Source organism: Rhipicephalus microplus, chromosome 9 (genome assembly GCF_043290135.1).
Source record: "Rhipicephalus microplus isolate Deutch F79 chromosome 9, USDA_Rmic, whole genome shotgun sequence".
NCBI classification, from domain to species: domain Eukaryota; kingdom Metazoa; phylum Arthropoda; class Arachnida; order Ixodida; family Ixodidae; genus Rhipicephalus; species Rhipicephalus microplus.
Window position 1 is genome coordinate 90,941,285 of NC_134708.1, and position 18,055 is coordinate 90,959,339.

General features: G+C 46.6%; 2 protein-coding genes across 11 annotated transcripts in view; one reads left to right on the forward strand and one right to left on the reverse strand.

The window, feature by feature from the left end:
- Positions 1–18,055, reverse strand: part of LOC142771998 (uncharacterized) — a 371,379-nt gene that overhangs the window by 129,242 nt on the left and 224,082 nt on the right. The window lies entirely within an intron of this gene.
- Positions 1–18,055, forward strand: part of LOC119165552 (uncharacterized) — a 137,691-nt gene that overhangs the window by 93,783 nt on the left and 25,853 nt on the right. For all 3 annotated transcript variants that reach the window (XM_075874067.1, XM_075874070.1, XM_075874068.1), the window contains exons 6-7: positions 3,213–3,349; positions 3,410–3,477. In XM_075874067.1, coding sequence (XP_075730182.1) covers positions 3,213–3,349; positions 3,410–3,477 — 205 coding nt within the window. The remainder of the gene's footprint in view (positions 1–3,212; positions 3,350–3,409; positions 3,478–18,055) is intronic.

An 18,055-nucleotide genomic window follows, 5' to 3' on the forward strand; every position in this document is an offset into this window, starting at 1 on the left:
CACGAGGACAGTCCGACGCATATGTTGGGGTGTGACCAGTAACAGCTAGGGTCTGTCAGGATGTATTGCGTAGCGATATAATACGCTGTCTCGAAGCAGGAACAAACGAATAGATGGAGGATCTGTGGCACCAGTCAGCCGAAGGATGATATCTCTCAAGTGAGGATCACAAAGTTTGCCGAAGGCGGACTGCCAACACGCAAGTAGACTCGCCGCTCACAGGAACGTCCGGTGGGTCGACTGGACGACGTGACAAGCAGTCGGCATCTTCGGGGTGGCGGCCCTATTTGTGTTCACCTCTGTACGAATATTCTTGCAGCCGTAGAGCACACCAGCCGAGACGCCCACTAGGATCTTTTAAGGACGGCATCCAACAGAAGGCGTGATGGTCAGTGACAGCTGTGAATGGCTGTCCATACAAATATAGCCGAAATTTACCGCTGACCAGGCGAGCGTAAGACATTCACGTTCAGTGATGGCGTAATTTTCTTCCGCTGGCGAAAAGAGACGGATAACGTGTGCGTTGACGCGCTCACAACCTTTGTGCCAGAATTGCTATGATTACATGGCCACTTGCGTTGGTGCGGACATGTCATAGTGGCCAAGAATCGGTGCGTCGTAAGTCTGGCGGTCGGTTCAGCAAATGCTCTAGCTCGTTCGGGTCTCCACACACAAGTCCCATCTTTCTGGAGCAGATCCGTGAGTGGGTGCGCGTCTTCAGCGAGATTGTGCACAAATCTGCGAAAATAGAAGCAGAGGGCCAGAAAGCTTCCAAAGTCGTTCGCAGAGGTTGGCCGAGGAAAATGTTCGACTGAACTGATTTTCTCATGGTATTGACGAACACAAAAAGAATCGAAAATGTGACCGAAGGCAGTGAGCCGGTGGTGTGCCGTCTACCTTTAAGTTGATGAAGTTCTTGTGTCCGGGTAACGTGTGCAGATGAATTTCGGGTTGGGTCTTCAAGGCAGGCTCACCTCTAGAAACTGCAGCCGTTAGTTTTCCGAATACTGGTAGCTGTAAAGGAGAGCGGCGACGGTTAGGTGAGCGGGACACGCGTGACGGCGAGCGATTTCGTACAGTGGGCATGGGTAGTGAACCGTTGTCGTGGTGAACGTAAACTGGCATTTAAGAAGCATTAGAGGGTGCCGGGTGTTGGTGTAGTGCGGCCATGGCTGCCTATTCCAGGAATGACGACAACTAAGTGAACTGTGGCCGACTTCTCCGCAGCAGAAGGAGATCGGTCTGTTATCGGATGTTCGCCATTTAGCCGAGTCCCGTTAACGTGACCGAATGCACGGGCCGCAGGACCTATCAGGTACACTGGGTAGCTGGTCGGATCTGTAACTGGGCAGAGCGTCTGTACTCCAGTGTTGGCCGGTTCCTGGCGCACAACGGTCTGAATAAAAGAAACCGTTACACCAGAATTTTCAGTGTCACTCCTATGATGAACAATATGAGATGCGGCCTCGGTTATCCGGCAGATGATGCGCACAACATTGCCAAAAGTAGCAGCGGATGAAGAAGACAGGCAGCTTCGCAGGTAGATGTGCCAGCCATGTTAAGAAGACGCGAAAATTAGGAAGTAATACGAAGACTGTTCACTTCTTGAAAGCGTCGGTATTCAATAATCACGTCGCCCACTGTCAAAGAGTTGCGTAACATGAGGAGAGTGAAGGCATTATCTGCGATTTCTCTGAGAATGTGCGTGACCTTTTTGGATTCTGGCATCTTGTCATAAACCATTCGGCAGAGGGTGAGCATATCCTGGCTTTATATCAAGAATGACTTGGCGCACGACTCCCGTCGGCATGCGGGTTCTTTCGGTGCCGAATGACGACACCCAATGGGCTTGCCAAATAGGTCGACCAGTTGGCGTTTGTAAATGCCGTGATTTCTTTCTAGTGGTTTGAAAACCAATTTATGGTTGTGCCCTCAAGGTAAAGAAAATATTGGCCAACATGAGCATTGGGTTCCATTTGTATAGTGCAGTGCGCTCACCATTCGCATAGCTGAAGCCATTTTTTCGACATCCTTGTTGTCATTGGCGGAAAAATTGCAGGCTCTTGTGGATTAGTCAGAACGACGGTGCGGTTCGTGACGGCTGGATGCGACACTGCCAAACTCTGCGCTTTTGGATGAGGCACGCTTGGGGAAGTTTCCGACAAATCTTTGTTCTCAACGTGATAACCTATCGTAGAAGCAGCCAAGGGACGTGTGCTGCGTAGAATCATCATCCGTGTTGATTATGGGAGTCTTCACACTGTCCACGAAAATGTTACATGGTTAGCCTAAGTATTATGTTTACTACTAAGAAACAGCCTGGCATGAAACATGGAACTAAGTCTGCACGAGAGCTCCAACATCGCCTTTTTCTCTATCGAGCTCATTCATGGCGCCAAGTAAGTATTATCAAAGTGCATTAGCAAGAGTTATCCTCGAATAGTATTAAAATATTCAAACCATATATTTTTAGTTTTAGTTGATTAGCAGCTACAGCAGTGTGTGTAGTATTCAGAAGTTAGATTCGCAGTGGTGCATTGATATAGGAAAATTAATAAAAGGCCACGTGTGCAAAGACTTTCGTAACACCAAAAACAACAGTCGCAGTGCCTTTTTGGAACCTGCCTCGGCAGCCTAGGGGTTAAGGCACTGGGTTTCTGACACGAAGTTTTCGGGATCCAATTCTGGCCACTGCAGTCGCATTTTCGATGGAGGTGCCAATGCTTGAGGCCAGTGTGGCTATATTTAGGTGCACGTTAAAGAACACCATCTGGTCGAAATTTCCGGAGCCCTACGGTTACTCTCATAAAAATATGGTGAAGTGGAATGTTAAACCCACACAATTATTCATGCTCGTATTAGCAGTTTTGTTTTTCTTAGGATATCAAGGTCGTCGACGTGTACAGTTGTGGCCACGCCTGTGTAAAGTGCGCGAGGAGCCGCTTTTCACTCTGCTGGGTGAAACCTCGAAGCAATTTCGGGCTCTGAAGTGCTGTATCAAAAGAATGTGCAGCATAGCTCTCAGGCTGACCACATCAGAGCCCAAAACTGCCTCGAGGTTTCGCCCCGCAGAGCGAAACCCGACACCTCAAGTGCTCTACACAGACGTGGCCACTGCTGTACGTGAGAAGGGATTCTACCAGCCTGACATGACCTCAAGTTAAAGAAAAGTATTTACAAGGACATATATTTATTGATTTTCATTATTTCAGTTCCTCGACCAGAGACAGCCAATATGGACGTTGAAATCAACTCGCAGAGGCAATATCAGATGTGAAGTAGATCAAATTGAAACTGCTGCACCATTGTCCGTTTCTATAAAGAGATGCATAGTGCTCGAACGACGTAGGTGAGTATTTGTGTTCTCGCTGCCCACCTTCTACTCAAATGGTGTGTTTCTTATTCACAGATGCGAAGGGCGAATACTTGGAGTGCTTGATGCAGAACGACAAGAGCAGATGACGGTATTTTACAGAGGTGAGAATAAAGTATGTGCTCTTTCAAAGAAATAAGATACTGTGATGTATCAGCACAGTGTTACTGATATTTTGTTCAAATTGTCACGTAGTCCAGCAACTAGCGCACCAGAAATCAGAAGGCGTTCCACCTGGCAGCCACTTTATTTTGTCGGGCAGGTGCTCAAGATCCCCGTTGGTAACGTCGACAAGTGCTACTGTTAGTGGACGTATTAGGAATACCACCGCTTTGTGCTTCGCACTCTTTTTAAACAAAACATAAAAAATGTGACCCTTCTTATGAATATGTCACCGAAAAGGTGATACAGTAAAATTAGGAAATAGTGTCATGAAACACAGTGAGCACAGGTCTATGCGTGCAAAGAAAAGAACAGATGCATGAAACGATAGCACGTGTGCAGTGACCAACTGCAGGCGTAACATGTCATCGCCCTCATTTAACAGACATCGTCCCGATGTTTAAACTAAGATGAAACACAATAATTTCACGACAAAGTTGTGCGAAATTTAACATGAACAAAGAAATGTACAAGTCGAGCATAAGTGTGTCAGTAGCCGCCCTCAAGGTTATGTTTTGAAAGGACGACGTGGACCACTTCAGAGCACCAGCGACGTCGATGTGATGATGTGAAGTCATTGGGGACAACCTCATAATCCAAAAGGCCAAGCCAGCGTAAAATCTTGTATGGTCCGAAATAGCCATGAAGCAGTTTTTCACTGAGTACTCATTTCCGAATGGAAGTCCATACCCAGACATGGTCACGATGGTGTACTGTTGGTCGCTGCGACGCAGATTGTAGCGTCGGGCGTCGACTTTTTGATGACCTTGAATGCGTATACGGGCGCATTGCTGAGCCTATTCTGTTCACTGCAGGTAGACAGAGACGTCGAAGTTCTCTTCGTCGGTCGTATTTGGGAGCATGGCACCGAGTGTTGTCATAGGTTTTATTCCATGGAGCAGTTTAAATGGCGTCATCTATGTCGTTTTCTGCACTACGGTATTGTATGCAAAAGCCACGCAAGGTAAAACCGCCTTCCAGTACTTGTGCTCAATATCTACATACATAGACGGCATATAAGGAATAGTTTTATTCAGACGCTCAGCGAGATCGTTCATCTGAGGGTGGTAAGCCGTTGTCCTGCGGTGGCTTTTATGGCTTTAGTGCAGATCTTCTTGTGAGAGGTAAGACGTGAACGTGGTATCTCTGTCAGTGATAAGCGCGTCAGGCAACCCGTGTCACACTACAATGTTTTCAACGCAGAACTTGGGAAATTTTTGCGGCACTACTCTTGGGCAGAGACCTTGTTTCGGCAAAACGAGTGCGATACTTGGTTGTCACGACGATCAATTTCGTGCTGTTAGCGGACATCGGGAACAGCCAGAGACGGTTGATTACATTCTGCTGAAAAGGCCTCGAGGGTGGTTCGATCGCCTTTCAATGGCCAACTGGTTTATGGCGGGCTTTTTGCGTCATTGACAGTCTCAACAAGTTTTTACATAGAGTGCCGTGTCGGCGATGACAGTGGGCCAGTAGTATTTTGTTTGAATTTTCTCCGCAGTGCAGGAGAATTTGAGCTGACGTGATATGGGTTCATTGTGGCGAGCGTGCATAATTTCTGTGCGAAGTTCCGTAGGCACGACAAGGAGGAAGCTTGCCCTGTTTGGGGAAAAGTTCTTTTTATCGAGAACGTCGTTCTTCAGGCAGAATGAAGATGGACTACGTTTCTGAGCTTGCGGAGCGGATGAGGTCTTGCCTTCCAGGCACTCAAGGTGTGCGTGTCCGCGTCCCTTCACTGTTGTTCGGCAAAAAGTGTAGCACTGGTCGCTCCGAGAGAGGATTCATCTCGCGAATCTTGCACGGCTGCGTTGATAGGTGCGCGGGAAAGGCAGTCGGCATCTGAATGCGTGCGCCCGGACTTGTAAATGACCTTGACCGCAAACTCTTGAAGTCTCAAGCTCCAGCGTGCTAGGCGGCCTGACGTGTCTTTCAAGTTCGCATGGCAGCAGAGTGCGTAGTGGTCAATTACCACCCTGAACAGCCGTCCGTGTAGATAAGGGCGGAAGTTGGCTGTTGTCGAGAGAATGACGAGGTACTTCTTTTTGGTGGTCGCACAACTCGCCTCCGCTTTTGGAAGAGATCGACTCGCATAGGCGATGACGTTTTCGAGGGAACTGTTTCTGTGTACCAGCACCGTGCCGAGGCCTAGGCTACTTGCGTCAGTATGGATCTCAGACTTCGCATTTTCCTCGAAGTGTGCGAGTAGTAGTGGCGACTGAAAGCCGCGCTGAAGTTCTGCAATTGTATTGGCTTGTGGAATTTTCACACAAACTCGACGTCTGGTTTTGTGAGTTGTGTCAGCTCAGCGATTTCTTATAATTTTGGTAGAAAACGTCCATATTAAGCTCATAATCTTGAAAACTGGCTGTAAGCTTTCTTAACTTTAGGCCACGTGAAGCCAGTGATCACCGAAGTTTTCTGTGGGTCCAGGCGCACTCCGTCTTTGCAGACAACATGGCCGAGAAGCAACAACTTTTGGAAACCACACGGACATTCATCTGGTCTGAGAGTCAAACTGGAAGATTCAATTGCTTTGAGTGCAACCCTCAGCCTGCTCAGGTGTTCCTCAAAGTTTTCCGCGAAGATAACGACGTTGTTTCAGTGATAGAAGCATGTTTGCCCCTTCAAACCGAAGTGTATCATGTGCATAACCCTCTGCAACGTAGCCGATGCCTTGCAAAGTCTGAATTCCATCACTTTGAACTCATAGATGCCAACCGGCGTGATAAAATCTGCCTTTCCTCCATTCCGTTCTTCAATCCCTATCTGCCAATAACCACTTTTTAGGTTCATTGAAGGGTACTTGGCATTGCTTAGCCAGTTTAAGGTGTCAATGTGTGGTAGGTAGTAGAGGTCTTTTTCTGTGACATGGTTCAACCGAAAATAGTCCTCGCAGAATCACAACGTTCCATCCTTTTTCCTGACAAGCACGACAGGCGACGCGCAGAGGTTCATTGACGGCTGAATGATGTCATCACGTAGCATATCGTCAACCCGCTTCTTGATGGCTTCGCGTTCCTTTCCTTTGCTTTTCGTGCACTCTAACTTCTTCTTTTCATGCACTCTAACGGCATGTGACGTATACGTTCAATGTAACCATCGCATATAAGTAGCTCATTAGTTCGAAAAGCAGGAGCGCGCAACTCGTCAGTTGACAGGAGTTAGTATGAGGCACCAATTACGAGCACGTTGGGTGTAGCGCAATCAATGCAGCTGATGTAGAGCGCGTAGCCAGTTCCCGACCTGTCAACAAGCGATGCCGATCGGTTCTGCGAAGGCGAACGCGAAGACCCCGATCATGGGAAAGAAAGGAGCCTCCTTTGTTCGCACAGTTCACAAGCGGAGCCGTCAAGCTAATCGCCGTTCGGGACTAGAAGGAGGAGTTTTACTCGGAAAAGCGTCTAGCAAGAGGCAGGTCAGGCGCCACTGTCTGAGTTTAAGCCATTCTTGGCATGCACGCGTGTCATTGAGAATGACGCGGGGACGCGACCACTTGGCTGACCGAGACATAGTGGTGGCAGGGAAACGAGCATAATCTCCCCCGCTGTTGTTAGGATGTCGGGGTGCCTCGCTGTCACATGCACACCTGGTAAGCACACGGAGCCCGACGGTGTACCCACCGTTCTTAAGGAGGCTTTTACGAAGCAACAACTAATGAGAGTACTGACGGGGCTTTAGCGTGGGAACGGCTGCCGACAGAAGTCGGCCGACGGAGGCAGCTCGGCCTGGCATGGGAGAGAGTGTAACACGCGCACAACCTATCCCTTCGTGTGTTTCATTTGGTAACACAATTTTAACCAATGCAGCCTCTGTTATGAAGGTGCTTCTGCGATTGGTTGTTGAGATGCGAGCTTGCCTCTAAGTGGTGGAACTGCTTTTAGGTGTATTATGTGTTATGTAGGAATATTTTTGCAGATAAATTAGGGTAGTACTTGGGAAGTTCATTATAATTTTTTGTCTTGGGGCGCTTCATTCAGACTGAGGTATACCTATAGCGCTGGGTCCATCGCTCTCTTTGAGTGTGTAATGCGGGGTCTAGAGGGCGCATGAAGTGGGTCTGCCGTTTTGGGACAATGACCGTGTGGTGTTCTGAATTTAGAAGACAATATGCCGACAGACTATCCACGGTGCGTGTGCCCTGTGCCAAGCTAATGCGAACTGACCAGTGCTGTGGACTTCATCCTAAGTGCATTATTCAGTGTTGTGCATTACGAGAGTGCTTTCTGTCGGAGGACTATTTGAGGGCATTATGTATACGTGTTGTTGTGTCTATTTCGCTCAAGGACGCAAAAGTCTTCTGTTGAGATGGAAGTGATAATCGCTTCACGCATGTGCGTGCACCGAGAAGAAGTTTATTTTATCAATTTTTTGTTTGTTTTTGTATCGCGTTACTAGACATGGAGTACCCAGTAACACTCTTGAGGGGGAGGAGTTAGTATGAGGCACCAATTACGAGCATGTTGGGTGTAGTGCAATCAATGCGGCTGATGTAGAGCGCGTAGCCAGTTCCCGACCCGTCAACAAGCGAAGCCGATCGGTTCCACGAAAGCGAACGTGGAAGACCCCAATCATGGGAAAGAAAGGAGCCTCCTTTGTTCGCACAGTTCACAAGCGGAGCCGTCAAAGTAATCGCCGTTCGGGACTAGGAGAAGGCCTACTCGGAAAAACGTCTAGCAAGAGGCAGGTCAGGCGCCACCGTCTGAGTTTAAGCCATTGTTGACATGCACGCGTGTCAAAGAGAATGATGCGGGGATGCGACCACTTGGCTGACCGAGACATTGTGGCGGCAGGGAAACGAGCATAATCTCCCCCGCTGTTGTTAGGATGTCGGGGCACCTCGCTCTCGCATGCACACCTGGTAAGCGCATGGAGCCCAACGGTGTACCCACCGCTCTTAAGGAGGCTTCTACGAAGCAACAATTAATGAGGGAATTGACGGGGCTCGAGCGTGAGAACTGCTGCCGACAGAAGTCGGCTGACGGAGGCAGCATGGCCTGGCATGGGAGAGAGTGTCACACGCGCAGAACCTATACTTTTGCGTGTTTTATTTGGTAACATGGTTTTAACCAATGTAGTACCTGTTATGAATGTGTTTCTGCAATTGTTTGTGATGATGCAAGTCCCAACATATGATTGGTGTTTGTAAAGACTCTTTGTTCCACCGAGGGTTGAAAAGAGGATGTTTGAATTTGAAATGAGAGCGGATGTTCGGGCTTGGACTCGGGCAGTAGCCTGACGCTGCAATAAAGCGTCTCTTCACCGCACTACGGCTCTTCCTTCGCGCTGCCATCGATACTCGAGTCATCGAGGGGACCCATCCTGCACCTCAGACATGTTCCCTTCTTAGCTTAGTGTTGAAGCTAGTCGAGGAGGAGGAAACTAACTACAGGCAACGTCAAAGTAGGATTTCGACCACATGAAATCAGCAAAACTTCAACATTGCAAACACTTTGACACTCTCATGGAGAAATCAGTTTTGAATGCCATCGCCGTACTTCTTTTCTTACTGGGCAGAACGGCTTCATTTGAGAGCTGGTTCTTCCCTTAGACGTACTGTAAGATAATCCCTCAGTGAACGTGCTTTCCCAAAAACTCTTAAGCAGAACTTTGCTGAAGGTTGTTATAACAAAAGCTTGTTCATGAACTACGGTTTATTTGTACTGCCAATATTTCCAACAGGTCAGTATTCATGATAGTTATTTTGAACTGCACAGCCCCAGATTTCCGTCGCTTTACGCAGATGTCGACCCACCCGGAATGACTACACTATATATTATTCAATCAAAGCAGCGTAAACTTATTTGACATGTAAACAAAAAACATGGGTGCGGCAATGGCATAGTGGTTAGAGCATCCGCCTCGCATGCAAGAGGTCCGTGGTTCAAATCCCGGTGCCGCGCAGTTCCCAACCGGAAAAAAAAATCCGCGTGTTGATGGAACTGCATTAAGAGGCCTGAGGTGCGGCCCCACCGGTAACCACCACCGGGAACGCACTCCCTCATAAGAGAAGGATTGGCCGCCCTGGTGCAGTATCTGGCCACTACCTCCAACATGCATACGTCAAATAACTCACGGCCCTCAGTTCCCAGCAGCTGCGAAGCAACTGACCATGGCGGCGGTCAGACCTGCAACGCAGCAGAGGGTGCTAAGAATCTCTGGACTACAGGCCGCCTTTGGAACCTGAACTTGGCAACGTTTAACGCTAGAACCTTATCTAGTGAGGGAAGTCTAGCTGCACTATTCGAGGAGCTAGAGGGTGTTAAATGGGATATAATAGGGCTCAGTCAGGTTAGGAGGATAGATGAGGCCTATACTGTGCTACAGAATGGGCACGTTCTTTGCTATCGGGGCTTGGCAGACAGAAGAGAACTGGGAGTGGGGTTCCTAATTCACAGCAACATAGCTGGCAACATTGAGGAATATTATAGCAATAAAGAAAGGGTGGTAGGTATTGTAATTAAACTGAATAAAAGATACAATATGAAGGTAGTACAGGCTTACGCGCCTACAACCAGCCATGATGACGCTTCAGTTGAAAGCTTCTATGAAGACGTGGAATCGGCAATGAGTAAGGTAAAAACACAGTATACTGTAGTGATGGGCGACTTAAATGCAATGGTAGGGAAGAAGCAGGCTGGAGACCAGGACGTAGGAGATTATGGCATCGGCCCTAGAAACGCCAGAGGAGAGCTACTAGTAGAATTCGCAGAACGCAATAATTTGCGGATTTTGAATACTTTCTACCGAAAACGAGAAAACCGCAAGTGGACATGGAGGAGCCCTAATGGCGAAAATAGGAACGAAATAGACTTTATATTGACTGCACACCCAGGAATCGTGCAGGATGTGGAAGTGGTTGGCAAGGTACGATGCAGTGACCATAGAATGGTACGGTCTCGAATTCGCCTAGACTTGAAGAAGGAACGACAGAAACTGATACGCAAGAAGCCAATAAATGAGCTATCACTTAAAGGGAAAGTACAGGAATTCAGAGTGTCGCGGCAGAACAGGTACTCGGCTCTTAGTGTGGAAACCAGCCTTAGCGTAAATACAATGAATGATAATCTAACGAGTATCATTACGGAGTGTGCAGTGGAAGTTGGAGGCAGGGTAGTTAGACAGGACACTGGCAAGCTTTCCCAGGAAAGGAAGAACCTAATTAAGAAGCGTCACAGCATGAAAGTGTCAAGTACAACAGACAAAATAGAACTGGCAGAGCTTTAAAAGTTGAGTAATAGGCGTAAATTATGTGATGTAAGAAGGTATAACATGGAGATAATTGAACACACTCTGAAAAACGGAGGAATTGTCAAAGCAGTAAAGAGGAAACTTAAGATAGGCAAAAGTCGGATGTATGCACTAAGGGACAAAGAAGGCAAAATAACTACCAATATGGATAGGATAGTTAAAATAGCGGAGGAGTTTTACAGAGATCTGTACAGTAGCCGGGACAACCACGACCTTAATACTATATGAACTAGCTGTAACCCAGATGACACCCCACCAGTAATGATAGAAGAAGTGAGAAAAGCTTTGGAGAGCATGCAAAGAGGCAAAGCTGCTGGTGAGGATCAGGTAACATCAGACCTGCTGAAAGATGGAGGACAGATTGTGTTAGAAAAACTAGCCACCCTGTTTACGAGGTGTCTCCTGACGGGAAGGGTACCAGAGTCTTGGAAGAACGCTAACATCATCTTAATACATATGAAAGGAGATGACAAGGACTTGAAGAATTACAGGCCGATCAGCTTGCTCTCTGTAGTATACAAGCTATTTACAAAGGTAATTGCTAACAGAGTAAAGAAAACATTAGAATTCAGTCAACCAAAGAAACAAGCAGGATTTCAAACAGGCTACTCAACAATTGACCACATTCATACTATCAATCAGGTAATAAAGAAATGCTCAGAGTATAACCAACCACTATACATAGCCTTCATAGATTACGAGAAGGCGTTTGATTCAGTAGAAATATCAGCCGTCATGCAGACACTGCGGAATCAGGGCGTAGATGAAGTATATATAAACATTCTGGAAGAAATCTACAGGGTATCAACTGCTACCATAGTGCTTCATAAAGAAAGCAATAGAATACCAATCAAGAAGGGTGTAAGGCAGGGGGACACAATCTCCCCAAAGCTATTTACCGCGTGCTTACAGGAGGTTTTCAGAAGCCTAGAATGGGAACAGTTAGGGATAAGAGTCATGATTACGGAGTTAGACAAGGAGAGCAGAAAGATGGGTCTGAAAATTAATCTGCAGAAAACGAAAGTAATGTACAACAACCTCGGAAAGGAGCAGCGCTTCGAGATAGGTAATGGTGCACTTGAAGTTGTAAAAGACTATGTCTACTTAGGGCAGGTAATAACCGCAGAACCTAACCACGAGATTGAAGTAAGTAGAAGAGTAAGAATGGGGTGAAGTACATTCGGCAAGCATTCTCAAATTACGACAGGTAGATTGCCACTATCCCTCAAGAGGAAGGTATATAACAGCTGTATCTTGCCGGTACTTAGCTACGGAGCAGAAACCTGGAGACTTGCAAAGAGGGTTCAGTTTAAATTGAGGACGACGCAGCGAGCAGTGGAAAGAAAAATGGTAGCTGTACCCTTAAGAGACAAGAAGAGAGCAGAGTGGATTATGGGACAAACGGGGGTTAAGGATATCATAGTTGAAATAAAGAAGAAGAAATGGACATGGGCCGGGCATCTAGCGCGCAGACAGGATAACCGCTGGTCATAAAGGGTAACTAACTGGATTCCCAGAGAAGGGAAGCGGGTTTGAGGGAGACAGAAGGTTAGGTGGGCAGACGAGATTAAGAAGTTTGCGGGTATAAATTGGCAGCAGCAAGCACAGGACCGGGTTAACTGGCCGAACATGGGAGAGGCCTTTGTCCTGCAGTGGACATTGTCAGGCTGATGATGATGACGATGAAACAAAAAACAGATATATTTCTCGGCGAAACAGATTTTATATGCTGAGCTGGAGCTCTTAGGCTAGCTAAAATTGATGCTGAAGCGGTCACGCGAAACGAAATCCAAGTACACGAAGATAACTGATTTCTGATGCTGAACTAACTTGTATAGTCGTGAGAACACGCAAGGAAATATTTCAAATTCTCATTGCTTTAGGTATACTATGCAAATAAACTTGGTTTTGTGCATAAATAGCGTCATATATTTTGACATAAACTACATCAGGGGCGCCTGCCCAATTAGGCGTTTGGTTCGTAGCGACACGACGGACCCGAGGTAACGGGGTAGTTTCTACTCCCTCCCATGTATAGCCGTGCGTGACTTTGACGTGTCCGGAGAGAAGGGGATCCTTGAAGATGAGCCGACGGCGGGTGATTGGACTTTTAAGGCTCCCTGGCAGAGGCAACACACCCCTTTGGCCCCGGATCGACGTAGATGGCACCCCTGGGCTGACCCACCCAGGGAAAATCGGCAGTCGCCTTTTCCTATCCACCCTCTCCTACCTTTTTCTATCTTCTTTTCTTACTGTCCTGTCTTCAAATGCTTTCAGTTGCTTCCTTGTTTTTTAGGCAGCCGAGGATAACCTTGTGTTCTATACTCAGCCTTGGATATATTATATTGGGTTATAGCCGCAATGTATAGCTGGCGTCTACACGTGTTACCCAAGCATTGAGCGTCCCCTTGTTGGGCTCGATGGTGGGTGGATACCATATCTGCTGAATCATGAAACACTTCATGGGTACTCCCTTCCCTCCATTTTGTGATCGCTCTCTCAAAAGAGTGCGCACCGAAGTGACATGATGCTTTTTCGCATCATGCAAAGATAATTTCCCCCGGTATCATGTAATCCACAGCGAGCAAACCAACAAGCCAGTGAGAGATGTCTCACCTTTCCTTGCTGCCAAATGCTTCCATGAAAAAGTAGGACCAGGATGTAAAATCTGTAAAATGCAAAGCGGAGATCTTTTTCTTGAGACCTTGTGTAAGCCCCAACATGAGAACTTTGCCAGCCTTGAGAAATTTGGTGATATCCCCATAACTGTGGCAGCACACAAATGAATGAATACGGTTCGTGGTGTAGTGGCAGATAATGACCTGATTACACTGACAGAGGCAGAGTTATTGGACGGATGGAAAGAGCAAAATGTGATTGATGTTAAGAGAATAAACATACGCAGAGATAACGAAGAAATACCAACCAAGCAACTTATCGTTACATTTGACTCGAGCAAGCTCCAAGAACATATTGAAACAGGGTATATGAAAGTTCATGTCAGAGGGTACATACCTAATCCCAGACAATGTTCGTGCTGCCACAGGTATGACCACGCATATTTGAGTTGCCGAGGACGGCGAACGTGTGCAAAATGCGGTGAGCATGAACACTCCTCTGAAGATTGTAACAACACACCCCAATGCGCAAACTGCGATAGTGAACACCCTTCTTACTCTCGACCATGCCCTGTACGGAAAAAGGAAAAAGGCATTATAACTTTCAAATTGAAAGAAAATGACACAAAGCAAAAGAAAGAAGAGGCCCGCCTAATTGCTGACTTCCGAAAAAACGAATACCCAAAAAACTTCATTCGAGCCGCCACCCGCCGCGCAGAGCAACAGAGTACACGAAAACCCCAGTCAACCTTATTTGCCAGCCCCTTGAAACGAGTACCGGTTCCATACGTTCAGGGAACCAGTGAGATGATGGTGCGGATCTTTAAGAAAGAACGGGTTCGCATCGCGTACGTGCCTTCGTGTACGCTGAGCCGCCTCCTCCCCCGCCCGAAAGATCGGCCAACAATGAACAGGAGCACCGGTGTCGTTTACAAAATTCCATGCGTCGAGTGCCCCACGTCGTATATCTGCGAGACGAAAAACTTCCTGGAACAACTGAAGCAACACGACAACAATGTGCGGAAGTTCTACAAAGAGCGCAGCGCAGTTGCCGAACATGCTGAGACATTAGATCACCAGATAAACTTTGAAGCGATGGCCCTCCTCGAAAGCGAGCCGAACTGGAGGAGGCGGTTGTTACTCAAGTCGTGGCATATACTAAGGACAGCCCATAACATCAACCGCTCTCTCGGAACCGTTCAATGGTGTATACACATGGTCTGAGCTCTACGGCGAAACGAGACATAGAATGACAAAAGGGGTCATTAGACACCCCGCGAGTGCTTCGAAGACGCCGCTGCTACGTAGCTTCCGCCATCACCCCTGAGGATGGAACCAAGTTGGTTCGAAACGTCGGGTTTCTTCAAAACTTTTGGCTGGAGTCTATATAATCTACCCCATCTTCCAAAGCAAATGTATCATTCAAGGAAGCTCGAACGCGGTTCACAATAGTGGTTTCATCCAGCGTCTCCAGCGAGGCGATGGATACATTACCAGTCGTCTCGACACCGGTGGTGTCGAAGGAGTGGCACCACTCACTTGACCGTCCTGCTAGAAACAAGAAAACGTATAACAGCTCCTCCAAAACAGGTTCTGCCATGAAACGAATCCTGATATGCAGAGTACTTTCCCCTTCTAGGTAATAAAAGCTGCAGAGATTCTGCAGAGGAATGTAATCGGCCTTTTACATGACGTAGATCACGCGCGAGAAATAATTGGCACCTTTAATCCTAAAGTACTCTGTATACAGGAAACACATCTGCAGCCAAAAAACACAAGATTCATAAATTAATATGTCGTTTTTCGTAAGGACCATACCAACCGCCTTGCCTTGTCAGCTGCGGTAGCTATCAATGCAGTATGGTGCATTGCAAGCAAGCAGTTACAACTTCAAACTTCTTTGGAGGCTGTGGGTATTCGTTCCATCTGGCTTAATAGAAGCATAACTATCTGCTCTCTATTTATCCCCCCGGATCCATTGCTTAGCAGAGATGATTTTGAAGGTCTAGTTAAACAGCATCCAGAGCCACTTATTTAAACTGGCGATTTCAATGCGCACAACTCATTCTGGGGAGATTCTCGATGTGTTGCACAGGGCCACTTGAGAGAGCGGTATCTCTTGAACTCTGGCACATGCCTTCCCAACAAAAAACAACCAACAAATTACAGCACCACACACAACACTTATTCTGCACTATACCTAACACTCCGCTCAGCCACCCTTTTACCCTGCCTAGATTGGGAGGTGGTTTTGAACCCCAACGGCAGTGACCACTTCTCTATCTGCCTGAAAACCTCAGAAGAGCATTCTCTAACCCTCAGGGGAAATTAGCATGCACAGATTGGGAAAAGTTCTCTCGTATAACTTATATACCTAGAAAGGCTTTTAATGAATTCGACGTAAATGATGCTATTGCACATTCTACCGTTTTTATAGTTGATGCTGTGCTAGAGTGTATTCCTATGACAAACGTTGCCAACAGAAAAAAAGCGTGTTCTATGGTAGAATGACCAGGGCAGAAAGGCGCTGAAAAAGTGAAATAAGGCATAGCGTTCGCTACGCCAGCATCCATTGGCAGAAATCCTGAATACGTCAAACAAGTAAAATCCGAGGGCAGGCGCACTCGTCGTAGTGCTAAAAGAGATAGCTGGGTGAACTATCTCTCGAGTATAAACTCATACACAAGAAGTGTTTCGAAACGGTTGTGAAAACTATCAGATAAGCAGTTGAACACTCTACCTTTTGTTCAAAACCAGGGCAACAGGCTTGAATACCAGGCGAATGCACTTGGCGAACATTCCGAGCACGTGTCTAGCTCATGAAACTACTCAGCAAGTTTCGGCAAATACAAGGAAATAGCAGAAAAGAAGCCACTGAACCGTAAGTCTTATAGAAATGAACAGTGCAATCGTCCCTTCGGCATGGCTGAGTTTAAGGCTTCCTTGAACGCTTGTCACAACTCTTCTCTGGGAGCCGATAAAATCATGTACACAATGTTAAAACATCTACATCCCGATACACAAGTTGTGCTTTTGAGTCTCTACAACAAGTTCTGGACCGCAGGGTGCATTCCTTTAGCATAGAAAGAGGCTATTTCAATCTCCGTTCTGAAACAGGGCCGAGGACGATCTTTGGCAGCAAGTTACCGGTCCATAGCCCTGACAAGCTCTCTTCGTAAGCTATTCGAAAAGATGACAAACCACTGGCTTTTGTACTTTCTCGAAAGTAATGAACTACTTGATATGTGTCAGTGCAGTTTCAGACAGGGCCGCTTCACAACCGACCATCTCGTGCGTATTGGGGCCTACATTGGGGATGCCTTCATCCACAACCACTATTTTCTCTGTGTGTTTCTTGATATGGAGAAGGCATATATGACCCTACTTGGCGATTTGGAATTTTGTGAGACCTCTCAGAAATTGGTATTCGAGGCAACAAGTTATGCATATTATAAAGCTACCCTTGTGATTGCACCTTCCGCGTCAGAATAGGCAAAGCTCTGTCTAAACCATTTATCCAAGAGACTGGTGTACCGCAGGGCGGAGTACTAAGCTATACCGCTTTCGCAGCAAAAATGACCTCTCTATGGTCATTCATTCTAGGAAATATGTTTTATTCAGTCAATGTCGATGATGTTTTGATTAGCTTTAGACCCTGCAATATTGCAGTATGTGAGCGGCACGTACAGTTAGGTCTCAATAAGCTGTCAACCTGGGTCAATGAGAATGGGCTCAAAAGAAACCCTCATAAAAGCTCCTGCGTTCTTTTCTCAAAAACAAGAGGCCTAATTAGTCCCCATGATTTTCATCTACAAGGGCACTACATTCCCTTGAACGAAGAACAAAAAATTTTAGGTGTGATATTACACTCAAAGCTGACTTTTATATCCTACAAAAATACCTAAAAAGTAATGGTTTAAAACCATGCATATTCTTAAAATACTGTCACACATGGCATAAGGCAGTGACAGAGAATACCTCATACAACTTTACAAAAGCCCCATACGCACACGCTTAGACTATGGCACTGTGATTTACCATTCTGTTGCTACAAGTGCTTTCAAATTGCTCGATCCAGTTCATATTCTTGGTATCCGTCTGGCTACTGGAGTATTCAGGACAAGTCCAGTAGAAAGCCTATATGTGTAATGCGACGAATGGTCGCTTCACTTGCAAATGGAATATTTAGGCTTTATGTAATTTGTTAAAATACACTCCAATACACGGCATCACACTTACACCACTCTAAATAATGTGAGGTCAGCCACGCTGTATGCACATCGACCTGCAGTGCGACAGCCGTTCTCATTATGGGTGGGAAACCTAAGTGAAGAAATGATATTTCCCCCTTGAGCGTGTTTCATTGCCTCCGGCGAGGCTTTTCCCACCATGACAGTAGCAGGCATTAGAGTGTGACCCGTTTTTGCGGAGGTAATTAAGCACGCTCCAGAACTACACATACAAATGCACTACCGAGAACTAAAATCTAAGTACTCATGCTCTGAATTTTTCATAGACGCATAAAAATCCAGTGTCCTCTGCCGCTGTGGGTCCGTCGTTCTTGGAATATGAGAGGTTGCACCCACAGACGATTATTTTTACAGCTAAGGCTTATGCACTCCTTTCTGGTGTTAGGAATGTTTAAAAAGTATGA